The sequence below is a fragment of the Centrocercus urophasianus genome, unplaced genomic scaffold (assembly GCF_019232065.1).
Source record: "Centrocercus urophasianus isolate 14NV4802_14NV808 unplaced genomic scaffold, USGS_Curo_1.0 seq_15, whole genome shotgun sequence".
Lineage (NCBI taxonomy): Eukaryota > Metazoa > Chordata > Aves > Galliformes > Phasianidae > Centrocercus > Centrocercus urophasianus.
In genome coordinates, this window is record NW_024884697.1 from 45,465,716 (window position 1) to 45,488,614 (window position 22,899).

Consider the following 22,899-nt stretch of genomic DNA (forward strand, 5'->3'; position numbering starts at 1 on the left):
TCAGACATATTCCTTCAGGAGGGTCAGTAACTGGGAGGGAAAAGAACTAGGTGTCTCATCAACTTTTACCAACACTCAAACTCTAGTGGTATTCTAAGTTTAACTAACTTTTCAGATCAGCCTTAAAGACACTAGAGTAAGGCTAATGTGCTTGGTTTTACAGTCAGCACATACTAGGGTAGTAATGGACTGTTAGTGAGTCTTTGAAGATCCTCATTGCTCTGGAAGATTGCAGTTGTTGGTGGCAGTTAGCAATGGCTCCTTGGGTCAAGAAATCTGTAATGAGATGATTGCCTATTAAATCAACCAATAATAGCATGTGTATGAGAAGTTTTTTGGCATTATTTTGAACTTGGGGTTTATCTGTGTACATTGATGATGTTCAGGAGGACAGATTTCCACAGATTTCCTCAGAGGAAACAATTGATTTAAGTTAGCGTTGGGGCTTTTTAACATCTAGACAGGCATCTGTGATATATTCAAAATGTGTCTAAGGTAGAATTTTATTCTGTTGTTTCTTAGATTGAGAGTCCTTTTTTTTATATCTTGAATTCAAAATATTGCTGCCATCCTCTTTCCTTGGAAAAGACACCTACTAGTCACAGTTGAGAAAAATGACTTTCAAGTATGTAATTTGCATGGGCTATTTCCTTTTATTCCCTGTGACATCCTGTGGACAGTAGGATATAATGTAGAGACCTTGAAGCTTAATTACTTTCTGCCAGGTTCTTGTGGAGGTAGGTCTGCTTCTTGTAGCCTCTGCAGACTGCACTTATGTGAGGACTCAGTGGGTCACACTGTTCTGACCAGCTCTATTGTGTTATTTATTTACTCTAGTGGCATAAATTTCATTTGAATGATCTTTATCAGTGTAATAAGCTCAGAGTGGAATTGAAAGGACAGTCAGGATGTTCTTCTTCAGCCATTACATCACCTTTTCTGAACTCAAATCCATGTTGCTCCAGAGTTTTGCCATTCTCTTAGAAAGTCATATGAGCAAAGCTTCAGCTGCAGCAGCCATGTTAAAGTCAACACATGCTGGCATCAAAAATCTCTGATCTTTCATTTCCTTCTGCTTAGCTGCAATATGTATGTAGTAGCATGCACAGACCTGGTGTTCTTGACAGGCATTTCCAAATCACTAGAGCAGTTGTTGATGAATAGTCTATTCCACAGTTTTGTTCAGGTGTCTGAAACATTTCCTCATGGGTGGAATGTCTCCAAACAAACAGAACCTAGTTTATCTTTTTTTTTTTGCTTGTAATTTAATAGAGATTCCTTTTGAAGTACATATACAGGTATTACCATTATGATACATGGTACCACCATTACTACCTCTACTTTTCTTCTGATTACTTCTGTTCACAGCAACAGATGACTAATAAACATGCTCATGCCAACTGGAAAGCAGTTGCAGGCCATGGTACTAGTGTGTTGGCGTAGTAGTTGTTTGGTTAACTCATGTCTTGATTGCTCTTTAAATGGAGATTAAGGGCCAAGCTGAAGAGAAGACATATGGTCTACCTCTTTCCTGTTTGTCTCATCCATCCTGTTTTTTCTCATTGTTCTGTGAGGAGCTCCCTGGGACAAGGAAAGTGGCTCTCTGCTGATGCCTGTACAGAGCCCTTAGGTGCCCACTGCAAGATGGGCACAACCCTGAAACAGAACCACAAAGAAGATCTACTTATTTACTTCATTTCAGTGTGACATCTCTAGCAAGAAGGTGCTTACACAGCTTGTAGCTGTGTCGTTTTGGTAGATTGCAGAGCTGGAAATGGGAGAACAGAACGAGCTTGTAAGAATACACACATTATCTTGCAGTTATACCTGGGAATATACCTATTCAGATATCAGAACAGATTTCAGAGTCTTTGCAAGCTAGCTTGCTGTGCACTTCTTTTGGATACAATTTCTACTGTCAGTTTGTACAAGAAAATCAGCAGGCTAATTTACAAACACATTGCCAGCTCAGATGGGTGTCTACATCCTTTGTGCCAAGCAAAATTGTTAATCTGATTAAACCTCTCAAACTCTGCTCTCTTTTTTCACAGAGCAGCCTCGTACAGAATCTGAGTGGGAGAACAGCTTCACATTGAAAATGTTTCTTTTTCAGTTTGTCAACCTGAACAGCTCTACCTTTTATATAGCATTCTTCCTTGGAAGGTAGGATTGATATCTGCATCCTCGTAGTCACAAAATGAAATAGAGAGGAGTAATAAAATTGTCTCCAATGAAACAAAATGGTACTGTGTTGTCACACATCCTAAAATGCAAATTTCACAATAGCAAGGTAGGAAACATTACAGTTTTATTTTCTTTTCCAAAGCCCTGAAACAGACGTGGTTTTAATTTCCTAGCACCAGATTACCTTAACACTAACTCCTACCAATTTCACTACTGGAAACTGAGGCCATCCCCAGTAATATGTGTGCAAACCACTTTGCTCTGTCTTCATGTGGGTAATTTGTACAGTTAAATAAATAATTTAACACTGAGCTTTTTTTCTTTCTGAGTACTGAATACTTTGCTGCTTTGTTTTCATGAGATTTGTACTATTACCAGAGAATCAGACCTTTCTTCTGCATAAAAAGAAAAATATATGTATATATTTGTATGCCTCTTCCTGCAAGCCCCCTTCAAGCAAAAGAAAAGCCTTTTGGTAGAGATTGATAAACTATCAGTGTGGATTATTTGCATGTGGGATGTTGGGAATGATTCTGGGCAACATCATGAGAGAACTGTAAGAAAATAATATTTTCCAAGTGAAAACTGATATTTTCACTGCTTTCACAGAAAGGCAGATACCACAATTTGGGTAAGAAAATGAGCTGGCATTTGAAAGCCATTTTCCAAATAGACATAAACTGTTTCACTCAGACTTTCTCTTTGATTTGCATACGTTAAGCATCAAACAGCACAATACTTCATGTTCACATAAAACTGGAAGTAAAAATATATTTAGCCCTTCATGTAAATTATTCCAGGAATCCCCAGATCTTTTTCTCTTGCAATGTCCTTTGTAGTTAATCATGCTAAAGTAACAATAGATTAAAACAACAGTGTAAGCTTTCTTCCACTGCTGTAAATAGACTGCTCATGCAACATCACTGATGTATATTCATGTGTTACAGATTTACAGGACACCCTGGAGCCTACCTAAGGCTGATAAACCGGTGGAGACTGGAAGAGGTGGGTGCTTGCTTATTCTTGTGCTCCTGAAACAAGATACAGATTTATCTGCTGCCTACAGCTGCAGTGAATGCAAGCAGAGGCAGATGTAAAACTCTATCCAGGTATCTTTGAATGTGGTGTTGGATTTTCTGTTGTTCTCAAACTCCACAATACCAGCATTTCACCACCTGCTACTAAAACTGCTGTATATTAACACGCATGCCCTTTACAATGCTAGCTAGCATTGTAGCACTGCAGTTTCAGTCTGAGCACATTTGGAGTTCTGTATCAAACAGTTTCTCCTTTATTTGTATTTTCATGTTGGAAATGTTTCATCCTTAAAATGGGTCTGTTTGATATGAACCTTACAACCTTTTATTCTGAAATTTTTCTTACTTTAGAGATGAGTGATAGAAAACCATTTTACAAATGCATGACAAATGGCAGGCAAAACAATGCAAGTCTTTTCACTGCCAACATGAATTTACAAATAATTCCAGACATCTGAGTATTTTGGTTAATGTAAATCATCCAAAAGTAGCAAAAAATGAATAATTAGCCATCGTAATTTCAAAGCAGTGAATTCTGTACATTAAAAGAATAAGTGGTAAATGGACAGACAGACTGAACATACCTTCAAAGTGTGAGAGAGACCAAGTTGACCTAACAGCTTGCTACTGCAAAAAGAGGTCAGTTCTACACTTACTCTGAGCCTTCCCCAGAAGCTTGCTCCTTCCTCTTCTGCACTGACTCTGGTGTTTTTCCAACCCTGTGTCAGTTTCCTGTATCAGCAGGAAACTCTTTCTTTTCCTGGTGAAATCTTTTTTTTTTTTCTGTTAAGTTACTGGGCTGAATCAGCTCACAGTAGAATCAGGGCATGGGAGACACTTGCAGGAACAGAAAGGGAAGGAAGGAAGAATGAAGTTTGGGAGTGAGGTGCAGCAGTGACATGTTACAATGACATGTTATAGGTTGGGTCAGAGTAAAAAAAAAAAAAAAAATGTTTATTAAGAATTGTCTAATAAAGAAGACTTAACTTTATCAACCATATCCATAAAAAGCCATATTAGGAACAGGCTTTAGAATATAATGCCTAGATATCCCTCCAATTGCCCTCTCTTCACCTATTGGATGAAGACAAGTGCAAGACATTGGATAGCATGATATACTTTGGTCAAATTCTCCTAAATATATCCACACCACAGCATACATAGTATTTTGGTGGTGTTATGGATGTAACATCACTGCTACTTCACTTTCCTTTCTTGTGTGACTTATTCCTAAAAATAGAAGGTTAATAATTTAATAATGATGCTAGTGAAGTTAATTAATAATAATAATAAAAAAAAAAATCGATCTGCTACCCTGTTAATCTAAAGAGAAGCTAAATGAGGTCAACAGAAACCTCAGAAGGAGCCCTGGCTCTGAGAACTATAATGCAGAGTATGAGTAAGAAATTCACCCTGCATTTTGCTAGATGTCATAACTAATGCCATTTTTTTCTCTTTAAAACCTAAAAAGAAATCGTTCCAGTTCTGTGGCAGCAATCTGCTTCACTTATCCATAATACCCAGGACTTAATACAGCTCAGGCTCCACTGTTTGGATCTGCAAAGTTTTTGGCACTTTTCTATTTCTTCCAATACTAAAACTAAAAATAGTGGCAACACCTAAATTGTTACTAGCTGAGCATTCTTCCTCAAGGCCTGGAGCCACAACTAAAGCAAGTAAGCACACTGCAAGAGATGTTGAGAACTGCTAGTTGAGATTTGTAGATCTTCAAGAAGAGAATAGCTTTGAGGAGTTCACTCAGCCATACATTAAGTACTTAATAGACAATATTAGGACTAGCCTCTAGGCATAAAGTCTTCACATGTACAGCCAGGAGGAATTTTCTCTTCATTTTTTGACTTGAGGCATAGTCAGTCCCTACTGTAATCAGTGGAGAAATCTGTTAGCTTTTGCCTCTATCTTACCCACTGCCATAAACTTATTAGCAGTTCTAGTGTGAAAATGTTATTTGTTTCAGCTGCATCTGACTCCTGCAGAGAATTAGATGACAGACTTAAAGGGCTCATGGTACGATACAGTTTCATATGCTCCCATGAGTCTATATTTAAAAAAATAATCATAAAGAAAACAGCACTTCATTTCCCTTAAGTAAATTATCAAATATTAATTTATGCTTTTTAAGAAATAATTTAAACTGAGCATTACTTCTATTAAATCTTTTGTTTCTTTTTTTACTGTAGTGCCACCCTAGTGGATGCCTTATTGATCTCTGTATGCAAATGGGTATCATAATGGTGCTAAAGCAGACCTGGAATAATTTCATGGAACTGGGCTACCCGTAAGTAAACTTAGTGCTGATGTTTTTGTAGATCACAGAATTTGTGACCAAGTTTACTGTTTCCTTATGAACTGTTACATAAAAGCGGGGTAGATTTGCTATAAGAATAAGAAAGTATCCCTTTGAGTAGGGAGCTCTTCAGTTAGATTTTCAGATAGCTGGTGCTCTGGGTTTTTGATATTAAACATAGATTGCAAAATTGAAAGTGCAATATCAATACTAACAACTAAATATGTGGGAAGTACTTAATTATATTGTATTTGGTTTTTTTAAACTCTGAAAAAATATCTGTAAGACAACAGTTTGCCTTGCACAAGTAATATTATATGTACCATCTTTTATCTGTGTCAGGAAGTTCTAAATTGGATTTCTCCTTGCTGAGTGATAAAAGATGCCTGAAAGGACAGGTCTGAGCTGGGGGGAAAAAAAATAAAAATGCATTGTGGGCATATTCATTTCAGAGCCAGAAAAATGTACTGACTGGTATATAGATATGTCCCCTGGTGATCTGGGCACTGTGGAGCTGTGCCCTAGCTAAAAAGGCTAACAATTATTCATTTCCTATTGGTTCATTTCTCATTGATTAGTATTTAATGAGTATGACTAATAGAGACAGTTGATGCTAGAGACAGCGTGGCAGGTCATCAAGGGAAATTAGCAAGTGTGAAAACATAAGAGAGAGCTGACATTGTCAGAAAGTTTGCCCTTGTCAACTTCTGCAGCTTGGAGGGATTTGCATCACTGCAGGATCCACAGAAGAGCTAGCTCAGAGGTTGGTCCCTGAGCTGCAGAATGTGTTGCAGCAGCGATTTTAGGCAGCCTCAGCACTGATCACACCCAGCCATAACGAGAATGGGGTGAATGATTTAAATGCATGGTGTAATGGACAATCAAGGTACTCAGCATTCACTATTCATCCATCTTCCCCAGTCAGCATCTAGCGCTGCTGGTCAGGATTTTGCAGCTGAGGTTGGAAGAGGGGAGCAGCAGCAGTAGCAGTAGCATTGATCCTTTTTTCCACTCCCTTCCTCTTTTGTCAGTTTCCATTAGATCTTTCTCCTACTTATTAATAGGGATATTGAAGCCTAATAATGAGCATTGAAGAAGATTACAGAAGTTGACAGAAGTAAATAGGAGGAGATTGTTTAAGAACAAGTGCTATAATAGGAATAAACTACTGTAAATCAGTCCCTTCTCTTTAGAGTCACAGTGCAAATCACCGTTGCAGTAATGCTGAGAAGCTTAAACTCATTCTGTGGGAGAAATAGATGTTCTCCAGCTTTCACATCTCCTCTCTAGCCCTGAAATGCTGCAGCCAAGCATGTTTTGTTTCCATTTTGTATGAAAGAATTCAATCATTTCTGCAAAGAACATGATTTGGAGGCAACTCTAGTGCAGAACTTCCCTACCCTTCCCCACCTTACATACAGGAAGAGATCAAGCAGCATTAGAAGCTGTTTAATAGTTTCTTGTTCAGAGCTTAACTATCTCTATGCAACACTGCATTTTGCCTTATAAAAAGGCTTTGAAGTAATTTTATGTAGGCAAAAAGAGGTAATAAAAAGATGTCAAAATCTCCTTTTCATTTTAATAATGTGTAGACCTGAATAACAGCCCATCAGCCTTATCTGTTTTTATACCTATTATACTGTCATCAGCCTCATATATAACCAATGCTATATTTTCCTGTGCATTGGAAAATATTTTCAAGGTATGTGCACATTTAGCCTCTTCCAGTTGAGTTATGAATAGCCAATAACATTGTTTACTTTGTTTCTTTCATTTATTCAAATAGGCTAATTCAAAATTGGTGGACCAGAAGAAAACTACGGCAAGAGTATGGCACACAGAGAAAAACAAGCTTCCCACAGTGGGAAAAGGACTACAACCTGCAGCCTATGAATGCTTATGGACTGTTTGATGAATACCTAGAAATGAGTATGGCACTGACATTATTTCTCTCCCTTCAGTAGATTTTAATGTTGTTTTTTGTTGATGTGAGTCGGTGTGCTCTCTTAGAAATTGCTGTATGAAGCTAAGGAGGCTACAAAATGGTTCTCATTCTTACGGGTCAGGTGAGGAATGGGAGTGAATTTATGAGAACAAAACCAAGTCAGTGTAGCTAACCACAGTGCTTTTGGTTTGCTAACCCCATGTTTATGAAACACTTCTGATTCTGGCTTTGTATGGGGAAGGTTGCTTTCTACATTGCAACCCTTCACCTGTATATGTTTCTGAAATTCTTTGCTGATTTGTGCTCAAGGAAGTTCCCTTGGGTTTTTATTTAAAACTATGTGGAACAGCTTGTTTATCTGAAATTACCTCACTTACTGCCTGTCAGTGGCATTGCAGAGGAGGATAACTGTTGTAACAAATGTCAAAGAACAAAAACTTTGGCCCTGTGTGACTGAACTGTGTATATCTTGAATGTTTGGGGTTTTTTGGTTTGCTTTTTCTCTTTTCTCTCTCACGCAATTCTTTTCAAAGTAATGCAAAATTTAGGAATCTGAAGACCTAGCTCTAGAAACTTACATAAGGTCTCAAACAACGGCCCACCAGTACTTTATGCTGTAATCTATGCAAGTATTCAGATGTCCTAATTGATGCTGCAGTAACAATGTCAATTTCTTAAAAAAAAAAAAAAAAAAAAAAAAAAAGTTTGTCTACCTTCAAATTTCCTTCAAATTTCTTTCCCAGCTAAAAATTCTAGATGTTGCACTTCATCTCAGGGATAGACATGCATGCATTTCTTCTGATCATCCTCACTCTGAACTTTCAGCAAGGAAGTTTTGCACAAAAGTCACTAGACTATTGTATGGTACAGCATAGTAAGTGATGTTTGTATGTGAGATACTTCACCCTCTTAGCCCTTAAAATTAGAGCTTGACAGTTACGCTGTGACCTTTCCCTTTCTTTCCTAGTTCTTCAGTTTGGATTCACAACCATTTTTGTGGCAGCTTTTCCATTGGCACCACTTCTGGCCTTACTTAACAATATTATCGAAATTAGGCTTGATGCATACAAATTTGTCACCCAGTGGAGAAGACCTTTAGCTTCAAGAGCCAAAGATATAGGTGAGTGCTTTGTTACATGTGCGTGTTATTTTTAGGACAAAATATTGACCACCACAAGTAAGAGTGGGTGAAGGAATTTTCAGTCATCTTCTGCATTAGCAACACACAATCTGACAATGCACGAAAAGCTTCAGACATTTGATGCCAGTCTGTTTATGCAATTAAAAATCTATATTGGGAAAAAAAAAAAAAAAAGTTTTAAGGATTTTCTGAGTGACTTAACAGCCAAGATGTCCAGCAGTTGGACTCAATGATGCTTATGGGTCCTTCCAGCTCAGGATATTCTATGACTATATATTAATGAAGTGACCAGTGTCCTCTATGGGTTTTTCTTGTGGCAAGCATACTGTGAACACTGCTGCTCAGTTTGAATATAATAACTAGAGAGAGCTGCAGAAACATCAAAATGAAAGCAGCCACCATTCGGTAAGAATCCTGTGTGTTTTCTATCTACCTAGCTGAAAAGAACATCCTCTATGACTCGTGGCTCTGTCCTTAGTGCATGAGACAGGATGGGTCTAGATTCCAAGAAACAATTTACTGTCAATGAGGAAAGCCTGCGTTGCTAAACACAGGGTTAACGTAACTTTGAGGTAACTTGGCCACACACTGCTGCAAGAGTTCTCTGAACTGATTCTAAAACACCCCCATCCTCGTAGTGTGCCAAAGCAAAACACCTTAAAGGAGGACGGCACAAAACAAACTTATTTGTCCAGTGCTGAGTTCCTGGTGCCTTGGAAAGGTAAACAGGATACCTTGCTGCCTCTCTGCACTGCAAAAAAGCATAGGCCTTAACGTGAAATAGCAGAATCCCAGACTTTATAGGGCTCTGCCATGTACTTGAGTGAAGCCTTGTGTGTGAACAGTGTGAACCCGTGAGGAGACAGTTATATAATTTCAATAATAAAAGAATTCAAAAACAGTGGGTTGTTTTTTGTTTTTTGTATTCAGGCAGAATCAGGAATGATTTCTCAAAATGAGTTGCAGTTGGTACCTATTCAGCAAAGTTTTTAGGGATAGCTTGATACCTCATTAAAATCAACAATTATGTCTAACCTGTCTTTTATGTATTTCTCAGTGATGATGCTCATCATCAGAATTGTGTGTCTGTGCCACAAGATCTTTCAGGCAGTTAAAACTGGGCTCAGAAGTCCAGGTGATGTGTAGGGGCCACGTGCCATTGTATAGCATTAGCATGGCAGGAAGATTTTGGTGCAGAGAGATACATACGGACCAGCCATACACAAGGCTCATACCAGATCTCTGCAGCATGCAGATCGTGGATTAAATATGCCCATGGCTGTCCTGGATGGCTCTCCTCGAAGAGTCACAGCAAGCAAGGAGGCTCCTCGCATTTCTTAAAACTGACATGATTATGGTATTTGATGGAGCCAAAGTTTCATGAGCATTTTTGAAGATGAAGCCACCCACTGGGTGACTCTAGTGAGAACATAAATTTGATCTACTGAGGTTTTGCTGCTCAATAAGAAAATGATTTTTAGTCAGTGTCTCTGATAGAAACTTTGTAATTTTTGAGTGATGGGACAATTGCTTCAAAGTATGCAGTATTTGAAATCTTTTGGTCCTTGATTTTTTTTCTGGAGATAACATATTTTCCTTATCATACAGGAATATGGTATGGGATTCTGGAAGGCATTGGAATTCTTTCTGTTATCACAAATGCATTTGTTATTGCCGTGACATCAGATTTCATCCCTCGACTTGTTTATGCTTACAAATATGGACCCTGTGCAGGCCAAGGAGAAGCTGGGCAAAAGTAAGCTTTTCTCTGGGAGGAAAGTTATGTGTGAAAATCACGTTGCTTGAATAGATACAGCAGTTCTGTCTGTATATGTACCAATTCCACTAACCCAAATTTATCGCTTGTGCTTAGGCAACAGACTTCAGCCACAGGCAGAGTAGGTTGCTGGACTGACTGTAATGAAGTTAACTCAAGGAAAATGTGGCAGAAATTTGGCTTGTGTAATAGTATGCTGCACAAACCACATTTCCTGGTGTACATGGGTATAGATCTCTTTTTATTCTGAAGCTATGCACGTATTTATCAGTTAAAGATTTAATCAGAATTTGATATTTATTCATTAAGCTGCATTTCCTGTATTCAGCATGCATTGTTCCAAAAAGCAGTGTCTCACAGGAGAAAGCAATTCCCAACTGATAAATCAAGGCATCCTTACAGAGCAAAGCAATTTGTTTTTCATCTAAAACTAGAGTCCTTTGGTTACGTCTTTCAGGAGACATTTGTGAACTGAAACCCCACTACCTAAGTGGATTTTCTTTCAGTATTGGTAAACACTAAGATTACATTAAGTATGAGTCTAGCTGCTACACTGCAACTTATAAAATCTCAGCTGTTGGACTGGAGGAAGGTCACTGAATCCAGTGAACACACATGGATGCAGTTTGCAAATCTCCTGGTAGCTCTGTTAGTAAGAGCCTGCAGTTCAGAGAAACACAAGCTTAACCAGAGAGAGAATTACAGGGCTTATGTTCTGCTGTCAGACATATGGCAGATTGATTTTTCTTCCTTGCTATAGCAAGTGGATTCTTCTGTTGCTGCTTTTTTTGCTCTCTTGTGTTTGCCAATACTGTTTAATCCTACTGATGGAAGAAAGGCAGCTGATGGGGCAGTTCCTGATTAGCAGTGCTGCTAATTTGCCGTTCTGCTGCTAGATTGGCATTTTAACAGGTGCCTGCAGGACTGTTCCATTTATTTTCATGAGGAGTTAAAATCTTTTTGCTGTTAAGGTGTTTGGTCTGGTGCCAGTGTTTGCTGAGCCTACGCCTCTGTTTGTGCTGTGATGAAGATCCATAGGACACTGAGGCACTGTCAGCAGTTTTCCTTGCAAGTGATTTTCTTAGAGCCCATGTGCATGGAAAAAAAAGTCCTCTTATAAATTTGATTTTTGTAATAAAATATGACTCACTGGTTTTAAAACTAGTTCAGCATAGGGGAAGTAGCTTGGCTCACTGAAGATGCACTTCTTACAAACCTCTTGTACAGCATTTTCATAACTTTGCTGCTTTTCTGGATGAATTTCTCAGATGAAATCATTCAATGTTAATCCCATGGAGCAGCCAAATTTGATAAAAACTACATACGTCATCATTCTGGATGCTGCTATTCGTAACTGCTGTTAGAAAAGACGGGAGCTATTAAAAATCCACAGGAATATTGAATTTTCTCAAATTAAATTAAGGCGTGAAAATACCTGCTATTGACTACCTTACATGAGAGCAATTCTCTTTTTCTTTCCCAAAACATCTGTAGGTATTAAATCCATATAACGCACCAGCGATACTAGAAAAATATTAAGTTCCAAATCTAATCAAGGTGGAGATCTTAAATCAAAACTAGATGGTTCTTAAATGTAATTTCTCAAATATTTCAAAATCCTTAGTTAAAAAATAATCAGCTCTTACTGTGAAGAAAACCATATAATGCTTTCTGAACCTCTGGCAAAACAACTTGAAATAATTACAGATTTAAGCTTTTTGGTTTGGTAATGCTGAAATTTAGTTATAATAGTCCAACAGATGAAGCCAAAGCAGGTTTTTAAAGATGTAAGTATATCACAAAGACTGTTGGCTTCCTGCAGCAGTTCTTGGCAGGACAAAATTGATTTTCAAATATTCTCTTAAAAGCAATTTTCACACCTCAGTTGTCTGACCTCAAGTTCCACATTTCAGATTCTTGTCTAAATAAAGTAGAATTGTTCTTGAAATCAGAGCGGTATTATAACAGATTTAGTTCAGTGGAGGTGAGAGTTGCTTTCCCTTGTCGTTTCAGACATCCCTGTGGGTCAGAACTGCCTGGCAAAACCGTACCAATCAGGGCATTTAGAAGCTATCCTTATGGTAGCTAAATTCGTTCATCGATAACAGCTTTTTGAAAGAATTAACTATGCAGAAATTATACTCATCTTTTAGGTTCTTATTCTTAAAGACAGTACATGGTATACCATGCAGAACAGTTTTGTGGGTGGCTAAATTTGTACGTGACCTCTTGATGCACTGCAAAATATGTTTAAATATCTTTCTTTTTAGCTCAGTTCAGCATGTATGTTAGGAGAATGAAGATAAGTTGGTTCAGTCCTTCCTTCTTCCTGACTGAAAATCTGGCAGCCTCATATAATTCTGTCAATGGTCTCTTGGTTTTAGTTTTGAAGCACTTAAAACAGATGGCCCTGATGGTGATGTGATTGGTTACTGCTAGCTGAAGTCTTTTCTTCTCAGTTAGAGAATGAATGCTTTCTTGGTGTGCCAATACTTACCCATGTTTTAGTGAAAAGTGCAATGCATGTTCCCTATCCTCAACATGATTAATACCAAGTTTGAGCCTTCTTGTGACTCCCATAGCCCTTTACTATGCAATGTACATTCTGTTTCTCAGTGTTCTACAAAATCTGTCTAACCCTCCCAACACTCCACCAGTCTGCGGTTTTCTAATACCAAATTTATCTAAACAACTGAACATTTTGTAAAAAAAAAAAAAAAAAAAAGTCTTATTTCCCTTAGCTGTTGTAGGTGTATTGCCTTTCCATTTTAACTTAATGTTCCTTTGTGTTTATCACACATGAGACTGACAGTGGGAATATTCTATTTATCTCCCTGGTGCCACTCACTATTTTCCCTACCTATGTATTTTTCAGAAGTAACTAGTCCCAGTCCTCGCCGTTTCTTCTCCCATAAAAATCTACCATTATTCATTGATCTATGTCAGTGCTTCTTTCATATTGCCTCTGTATCCCTTCAAAACGTTACTAAGCATCACAGTTAAACTGCAAATTTCATGAAACCCTGAGAACTTCCTTCTGGGTAGAACAGTTAATAGAAGAATCTTGCTGTGTCCTGACTAAAGGAATTTTTCCCCTCTAGGTGTATGGTTGGCTATGTTAATGCCAGTTTATCAGTATTTCTGGTGTCGGACTTTGAAAACCGTTCAGAGCCTACATCAAATGGAAGTGAATTCTCTGGTTCGCCATTGAAATATTGCAGGTAAGTATCTGATCAAAACACTTCTTTGCTTTAAAACACTTCAAGGGAGAAACATCCTGGTAAATTTGGGGTTGGAACTAATTTTCAAAACTTGAAAAATATTAATGGAAAATAAAATGCTACTTGAGAACACACTTCTGGTAGTTCTCGGTTGCTTTCTGCATGATTACTTCCTTAGATGCAAGAGAAGCTGGCAGGTGCTCCAACTACAGAATTTGTATGGTGATATGGCCTGAATCACATGCAGTCATCATGGAGGAATATGGTATCAAAGAGTCAATAATGAGTGACTGATTATGTCATTGAGATGAAATCTTAATCAGATTTTCTCATAAAGTCATCTTAGATGTGCATAGAAGTGACTGCATTCAGTTATTTCACAAGTCTGTCTGACATAAACAGAGCCTGTCCTAAGCTACCTTTACGAAACTAACAGCTGAATGGTTAACATGTTTATGTCATTGCTTGTAGGTGTAATTATTAATAATAATCATATGCTTCTGCTTTGAATCAGAATAAAATGAGCAGTTAATCATTGTATCTTTGTCATTAGCCAGCAGATTGGGAATAGCAGTCTGAGACTAGGCTGTGATGAGAGACTTACAAGTGATTAATTGTTACGGTCCAGAGAATCAAAATCCTAAATAGAGTGCAATGGAAGAACATCAAATGACAGATGCTGTTGCCATTTGTCTGTGGCAGTACTAGTTTACCAGCATGAGCCTTGGTGGCTACAGATACAGGTACCCCAGTATTTTTCACTAGAAAAATATAGTAGAAAAATATAATTTAATTTCATGAGTCTCTCAAAAAAACAAAAAAAAAAGATATTCTGGACTATAGCAAAAGTCACTGATACCTTGTGATTTTGTGGCATTTTTATTTGCAATAACTAGTTCAAGCGGTATAGCATTGTGAGTTGATTACTGCTTTTATTTACATAACTGATATTGAAGCCACTGTTCTCTGTTGAAACTTATTTTACAGAAAGAGCATCCCAATGTTGACTCCATAGATAAAGTTTTCTGAGGAGCAGAGCTGCTTTTATAATACTTCATTCCATGTAGTTTGCCATGGTACCTTTTAATAATGTTTATGGATTCTGATCAGTTTCTGCCCCCCCTTTAATTACTTTCTCCCCTAGCATCATGCGTAATGTTGCTGCTACTTAAAGCTGGTGGTAGAAACCCCATCAATAAATGCATAAGTTGTCGCCTCAATATTCCATTCCATTCTATTAGAGTTGGTGCCATAAATCTCTAGAAGTTAAATCTCTTCTTGGAGGTACACTGAACTATTATGTATATTTACCCTTGAAAGAAAGTGAGTGTCTTACTTTCTTTGGCTGAGTTTATCAGCTACCCATCAAAATTCTGCTAAAACATCAGTCACTTTAATTGCAGCGTAAACCAGCTATTGATACTGAGTAAGGAAATACTGCAGCCTGCTGTAGTGTAGGCGCTTTTCCAAGAAGGCAGACTGTCTAAACAAAAAACAGTGGCCATACTCAGTTCACTTCTGCTCATCTAGAACGTAGACGAGGGTTGTCAGGCTGACAAAAGTGGAGATATTTATGGTTTTAAAACAAGCTGTGGTAGGGAAGAAAGTACCCCTCCATGAGCATCCTACTCCACTCTGCATTCTGAGAAAGTGCCTACAGGGCCCATGTTGCGCTAAAGAAGCCACAACTGCTAGTGCTGAGCACCCGACGTGCTCTGTATTTGCAGAAAATGCATTGATTAAGAAAAGATGGGTTTGGGTTTTGTCTTCCTCGTGGGCAGAAGGGTAGGAGCTTACTAACTGCAGTGCTCTGCTTGTCTTTCAGGTACAGGGACTACCGAGACCCTCCTCACTCCCCAGTGCCCTACGGCTACACGCTGCAGTTCTGGCATGTCCTAGCAGCACGGCTGGCTTTCATTATTGTATTTGAGGTCAGTGACCATTCCAGTGGAAAAGTCTATATAACAAAAACACCAAAACAAAAACAACTTCCTCTTGAAGCTTATTCATTGAGCTGCTCCATGATACCAGCTGACAAGCTTTTCGCGTTAGTTTCTGCTATTTGTATTGTGCTTTATATTCTCCCATTTCTGGAACAGTCACAGGTATTTATATTTTAACAAACAGGGGTATACTGCAATTTGAAAGCTATAACAGTGACAGGAAAAGAGGGGAATGAAATGTTGTTTTTACTTTCTAAGTTTTGGTTTTAGCACTCTAGGCTGAAAGCTGTATGCAAACTAGTTAGTGAATAAGGGGGGAAGGAACATGATTAGGAGGGATGAAATCTGAACAACTGAAAAATGGAGATGGCTTAAGTTGCACATTATTTGCACATTTAGCTTTTTTTTTCTCTATTTTAAGTACCATTCATCTCCATTAGCATCACAAAGCTGGTGATGCTAAAAGAGACTCGATATCTTTGGCAAAGTTCATAATATTAGTGCTTACTGTCAGTATCTCAGAAATCTTTAAAACAAACCAGAGAAAACCCAGCTTCGTTTGACTGCTATTCTTATGCTGATTTTGAAAAACAGAGAGAAGGTAGATAAATAAGCTGTGATGCAGCTCATAAGGTCTGAATTTCATTAAGCCAGAAACCAGGTGCTCAGCATCTCTACAGCATGAGCAATTCCAATGCTTTTTACACTGAGAAGAAGCTAAACAGAGAATAAACAATAAAATTGACCGTTCTTTCCTCGGTCCACTTCTCTGAAATGATAGCAACAGGGCCTCCAGATATGGAAGCTGCCATCACCACTAATTATTGGCATACTGTTCAGGAGCAAATACTACATTTCTGACTCATGTTACTCTGGAAATTCATTCTGTACTGAGCTCTCAAAGCACCTCTTTACCTCACTGAACATTCGAGCTTTCGAGTTAGAAGAAAAGTGAAGGGGAAACACTTTCTAGATTATTTCTTGCCTAGGGCTGTCTTGTCAGCAGAAGTCCAAGGTCTGCAGAGAATTCCCCGATTGTAGTTTTCAGCCCTTCAACTCTAACAACCCTCCGCTAAATCATGTCCCTGAGCACCACATCCAAATGGATTTTAAACACATCCAGGGATGGTGACTCAACCACTTCCGTGGGGAGCCTATTCCAGTGCTTAACAACCCTTTCTGTGAAGAAGTGTTTCCTGATATCCAACCTAAACTTACCCTGGTGCAACTTGAGGCCATTTCCCCTCATCCTGTCACCTGTCACCAGTGAGAAGAGACCAACGCTGCTCTCACTGTAAGCACCTTTCAGGTATTGGAAGAGAGCAATAAGGTCTCCTCTCATCCTCCTTTTCCCCAGACTGAACATCCCCAGTTCCCTCAGTCTCTCCTCATAGGGCATATTCTCCTTCACAAGCCTTGTTGCCCTTCTTTGGACCTGCTCCAGCACCTCAATATCCTTTCTGAACTGAGGTGCCCAAAACAGTACTCAAGGTGAGGCCTCACCAATGCATCTTGTTGTTGCTTCCTGAGCTGTCAGTGCTGAAAGCCATGGAATCCCTCTCCAAAAATGAACTACAAGAGCAGCACTGGCAGATCAGCCTAAGGAGTTTTAAGACCAAAGAGAGCCTGGCTTTTAGACACTGGACACATGGTTTATATGTATTTGGAGATCTTCAAAAAGCCACATGGACGTGGTCCTGGGCACCCTGCTCCGGGTGTTTCTGCATGAGCCAGAGGGTGGGACCAAACAGACCCAGAAGTCCCTTCCCACCTCAGCTGTTATGTGTAAAGGCAGCATGGAATAAGGACAAAAGTAACTACAGTGAGACTAATCAGTCTTGCAGAAGTTCAGTGCCCAGCTTAATACACAGTGTGTTGTGGAACATCTTTTCAGATCTGGCCGATGCTTTCATAAGACAACTGACTTTGCTTTGCCCCAACTAAAGCTATAAATTGGCTCACCAGTGTCTCTCTCAGCAGAGACTGATCTGTTTATTTACACTACAAAATGCTTCCTTAATTATCTGAATAAAATTATAAAAGTAACTTCAGCAGAAACTATACCTGTTTTTCACTACAGAAAATATTACTAGATATGTTATTGTTGCCAGAGCAGTTACAGTAAAAGGTCTCTCTAGGAGATTCAAGGCAGTTTTTTCACAAATGAAGTAACCTTCCACCTCAGCTCAGACACCCTTTTGGCAATGAGGAAGTGGATGCAGTGGTGTTTGGCTATGTTGGCCAAATGAGCAAAACAAAAGTACTTCTTCTCAGTTTAAAAGAAAGTATCTGTCTGGATTAAACTGAGAGTTCAGTTGCAGTGCTGTGTGCAAAAGCTGAAGAAGCTTTTTAGGGTTTTTTTGTTTGTTTTTTTTTTTTTTTTAGATTAGGCAGACACGCAGTAATTATGGCTATTGCAGGTTGTTTCTCTATTTTCTCATAAGGGAAGAATACATGGGAAAATGTTGTATACTTTTCAGTGGGTTTAAAAGGAAGGATTCTTATTGGAGAAGAAGTATCTTTACTTCTCCAGTCTAAAATCTGTGTTTTTGCTGAGATTGGGGATTTTTATTTCTGAGGATCTCCTCTCAAGCGGAGTGTATAAATCTCCTTGCACCATCTTCAGTCAAATGAAAGAATACAATTGAGCAGTCCTCCCCCATCACAGTCAGCTTTGCTGGGGCTTGCCTAAAACATGAATGACAAAGGAGCACTTTATGCTTAGTAAATGACAAGATAGTTTTGGATTAGAGATGCAGATTAGAAGAAAAAATGTTTTGTTTTACATAGGTGAGTTAGTTTCCAATACTGATGCAAGAAATTTCCAGCGACAGGAAAATATTATACAACTTGATCTTCCTCCTGTGGAGCAATCCACTATTAACAGTCCCTGCACAGACAACCCTACAGCAAAGCATGACCTCAGGGGTTTGAACGCACAGGTCATACAACAGTCCTGAGGCTTTGTTTGGACTCAGCTGCTCTTGACCTTTGCTGAAATCCATAGTCCACTGCCGTCTAGCTTTTTGTTGGGGAAATCTTCACAATTTGGTTTCTTCAGATTTAGTAATACTTCAGGAATTTAGTAATAATTCAGTTCTAGCGCAGCATCTTTAGAAGGAAAGGGATTTCAGAAGGTATGGAAATAACTTATTTTCTTCCAGTAGTTTTCATTCTTCAACCATTTCTTCTTTTTGCAGCACCTTGTCTTTTGCATAAAGCACCTGATTTCCTACTTAATCCCAGATCTTCCAAAAGATCTGAGAGATCGAATGAGGAGAGAAAAATACCTGATTCAGGAAATGATGTATGAAGCGGAATTAGAACGTCTGCAGAAAGAAAGGAAGGAAAGAAAGAAGAATGGAAAATCTTATCACAATGAGTGGCCATGATGGGGTGAGGAAGAAACTGCTTAAAAGAAGATAGGAGTTCTTTCTATTAAAAAAAATCCTGGTTTTCTGTGGTAGAGAGCAACAGTGAAACAGGAACAGTCAGTGTTGTGTGCACTCAGCACATGTGTACCCATATTTAAAATGGTGAATACTGTGCTAAGTCTTTTCAAATTTGGGGTCTTACAAGGCTTAGTCTTCTCCAGAGCTAATATTGGCATGAGCAGCGCAGACCAATGCCTAAGGCTCCACACTATTTCCAGGCATGGCTTAAATTCAAGGCCGTGAACTTCAAAGCAGCTAAGTATCTTACAGCGCTTTACAGAACCTAATGATCTCATGGCTCCTCATCATGGCTGAGCAGCTAGTTCATAACCAGTGACTGCTCATTAGCAACATGATAGTTCATGTCCTCATGTGTAGTCACCACATGCTGAACATGCATGGCAATGATGCTCTCTCCCATGGTGGAATAAGTGGTGGAAGCTAGCATCTACCATGAGTTAAGTTAACATATGGGGATTGCCTCCATAACTTGAACAATACCTTAGTATTTGTGAGGAGATCTTTGATCATGAGTCCAATCAAATGCTTTAACATGGGTTGAAAAAATTACACATGCAGAAGTTTTGGCAGATAGGCAAGCACCTAAATGTGTCCAGAGGTGTCTTAACTGTAGGGTCATTAATTTAGACACATTATTGTGAAAGGTTAGTAACTTTTGAAGATCTGAACAGTGCCTTTTCAGCTATGGGTCTGTCTGGTCTCTGAAGGAAACAAATCAAGCTAGGACACCTCATCCAAAATTGCTTGTATACTTGTATTGCAAGGCCACATCAAGGCCTAATCGAGAATATATGATACACATAACAGAAGACTGTCTGTGTCTCAAGTAAATCAACAATAACAAAGCAAAACAAACAAACAAACAATGGATGAACAAATTCAACAAAGCAAGAGAACACGATCATCCATAATCTCTGCTCTTTTATTCCTTCTTCTGTTGTCTGCACTGGGAGAAAACAACTAGGCTGTAGTATGAAATAGCTTGAAATCTGTTGTGCACAGCAGTTCTACATAGGCTGTAGAATTAGATTTGGCCAAAATGGGCCACTGACTATATCCTTCTGCAAATTGCTTAGCACTAAGAAATTAAAAAGTTTGCAGGTCATTAGTCCAAAATAGTAGAGCTGTAACTCTAATAACTGCAGAATTTCTGGACAGAGCAACACAAATCAAAATACTGAGTGTTGTGAAAGCTCCACTGCCTCTTGCCTCAAAGTGATAATACTGCAATTCTTGCCAAACGTGCAGGAGCATAATCAGCCACAATATGAAGAAGGAAGTTCAAAAGCCCAGACTGTAAGTAGACTGCAAGGAACCATATGTCTTCGTAAAGATACAGCTACATGCAAAATACTGAAGCTCATCAATTCAATTAGCACTTTTCCAAGTAATTGGAGCTTCAAAAACAGTATGCTTTTCTCAGAGCTATTAATGAATAATGCCCTTGTTAGTTTAAAGGCATTTGACAGTGAGGAAAATTCAGCACGCTGTTTCTACAAGTTCTTCTAGAAACCATTCAATAGAAGCAGCATTGGACAAATCACACAGTGCAAGATCCTTTGTATGGATGCCTCAAAGTCCGGTAAACATCAGGACCACCTTTACCAAGACCTCATATTGCCAAATTAGATCTGTTAACTTTGCTCCACTGCAAGGTAGAACTGTGCTATTTCTATGAGGAAAGTTTTGATGAAAAGCAGTATGGTTTGGTGGAAGAAAATGTTTGCATCCTCATCTCGGTAGCCACTGCCAGCCTACATTTTGCTTCCTTTGAATAAGGAACTCCTCTAGTACTAATCCATCTTCCTGCACGGAGGATAAATGGCTTCCACTATCAGGTGCTCGTGACCCAAGCCAGGAGTTCCTATGAGGCAATTCCTATGAGGCCACTGAAGGAGTTTCAGGGTGAATCTGTTCTCTATTGACTTGCTGCCAAAAGGAATAAGGAACACAACTAATGGTTCTGGGATATATTCCTGCCTAATGAGCAAGAAACTTGTTTGTTCATCTTTGCTTCACCTTACAGCTGCTGTGGACACAGCCTATATGGGCAGTGAAGAAATGGGAATGTTCTGTCTCAGTAAACAGAAGGAAATAGATAGGCAACATCATTCATTCTTTTATACACACATGCCGAATGGGTTAGTATTTACCATTCACCACTTAGGGATGTATATTACACTAGCAATCTGGATACTCTCAGGCAGGATCACTGTGCAAAATCTCACTCAGACCAAATTCACATGAGCAACTGGATTAGGCTGCATATCCTCTGTGTTACATCTCTAACAAAAACCCACAAATGACTAATTTAGAAATTGTTTGCTAGGTAGTAAAATAAGTTGTGAGTCATACATAATATCAGTCTCACCCATATGGATTGTGAATCTTTCAAAAATCCTGCAGTTTCCAGAACTGAATTGAAATTGAGTAGAATTTAAGCTGACTTCTACCCTGGAGCAATCGCTGCAATATAGTGTGTCAAAACTAATAAAGTGCAGCAAAAACACAATACAAAATAATTGCATTTGGTACAAGTTTTCAACGTAGGTACACTGCAATGAATTTTCATGACACTTCATAGCTAGAAGTTATGTCCTGTTCTGTCCAAACTGAGCACATGAGCTGCTATTTACCAGGCTTGTGCTGAGCGTGATGCCAAAAGGGACTCTGACCTCCCTGGCAGATCCTGAGTACATTTCTGTCACTTAATGTTGACCAGTCAATGCACTGACATTTCAGTCCTGCTGTTCTGCAGAATAGATTTCCCTTTAGTCCTTTAAAGCTTTATAGCAGAACACTCAGGAAAGACAACCCCCTTTTTATTTGCTCCATTATTTAGGAAAATATATCACATACAATAGGCTAACAATAATACATAGAATTTAAAACAGTCTGTAGATAGAAAATTTATGCCATTCCATTCTTTCTGATCTGATGATGGATGGGTTTTGTTTAAAACTCCAGGTGACCGCCCTGTATGTTGTTTACTTACTCCAGCTCCACAAGAGCACTACCTTCAAAGGAACGAGAAAAAATGCAACCTCAGTGCATGCCACAGACATTTGCCATAGCAAGCAGGACAACACACATCAAAGGATTTACTGTGAAATCATCTTGCAATCAGCATAGGAGTGATCTCTATAGACCACTTTTGACAGCAAGCGTGTACTTCATGAGCAGTTACACGCCAGTTTTTAAAACCAAGGAAAAAAATGTATATTGGGACTGTTTTTCAGCCTGTTTGCTACGATTTTTGCATTCTGTCCCACATTGGTTTTACGAACCTTAGAATAATAAATGTAAACGAGCACCCTGGATACTCTGACAAAAGTAAAAGCCTAGGTATAGAGCACCATCTGTGTTCAAGCCACCAAATACTACAACTGAAACCCTGTTTACAAATCTGTTCTTTATTTTAAATCTTTCTGAGGGGAATTATGTTATTTATCATATATATAGTATATATATAAAGTATACATAGAGATTGTTTATTTGTAAATAGAAAAAAATCTTATGGAGAAGAATGTCAAGTTTTCACACTTACGTAAAAAAATCATCAACATAAAGCCATGTTTAATGCTTGTATAATGTGACGCAATAAACTTTAAAATAAATGACGCATATGAAATGTTTGCTGTTTGAAATCCACACATTATTTTCTATTTATCTGATTTGTTCAGAAAGAAAACAGACCAGCTGAGTGGAAGTAAGTGTAAACGCAGACCAAAAGGGGCCAGGATCCACTACCACCTTCTGTCTGTGAATCTATGTCATCAAATATTGCTCCTGTTGACTTCTCAGTTCATTTTTTAATGTTTCCACTTGTTTCTCCTCTCAGCCCTCCCAGATGCTGCATGTAACTTGGGCAGTATGGAGTGCTCCCAT

At 38.7% G+C, this 22,899-nt stretch overlaps 1 protein-coding gene across 3 annotated transcripts in view; it reads left to right on the plus strand.

Annotated features, from left to right (window-relative positions):
- Positions 1–22,623, plus strand: part of ANO4 (anoctamin 4) — a 155,450-nt gene extending 132,827 nt beyond the window's left edge. For 2 of the 3 annotated variants that reach the window (XM_042816302.1, XM_042816303.1), the window contains exons 18-26: positions 2,052–2,163; positions 3,132–3,189; positions 5,423–5,520; positions 7,316–7,458; positions 8,442–8,594; positions 10,224–10,371; positions 13,494–13,613; positions 15,439–15,544; positions 18,757–22,623. In XM_042816302.1, the coding sequence (XP_042672236.1) occupies positions 2,052–2,163; positions 3,132–3,189; positions 5,423–5,520; positions 7,316–7,458; positions 8,442–8,594; positions 10,224–10,371; positions 13,494–13,613; positions 15,439–15,544; positions 18,757–18,948 (1,130 nt within the window). In that variant the 3' untranslated portion in view covers positions 18,949–22,623. The remainder of the gene's footprint in view (positions 1–2,051; positions 2,164–3,131; positions 3,190–5,422; positions 5,521–7,315; positions 7,459–8,441; positions 8,595–10,223; positions 10,372–13,493; positions 13,614–15,438; positions 15,545–18,756) is intronic. The other variant, XM_042816301.1, reaches the window with a different exon arrangement.
- Positions 22,624–22,899: the final 276 nt, after the last annotated feature.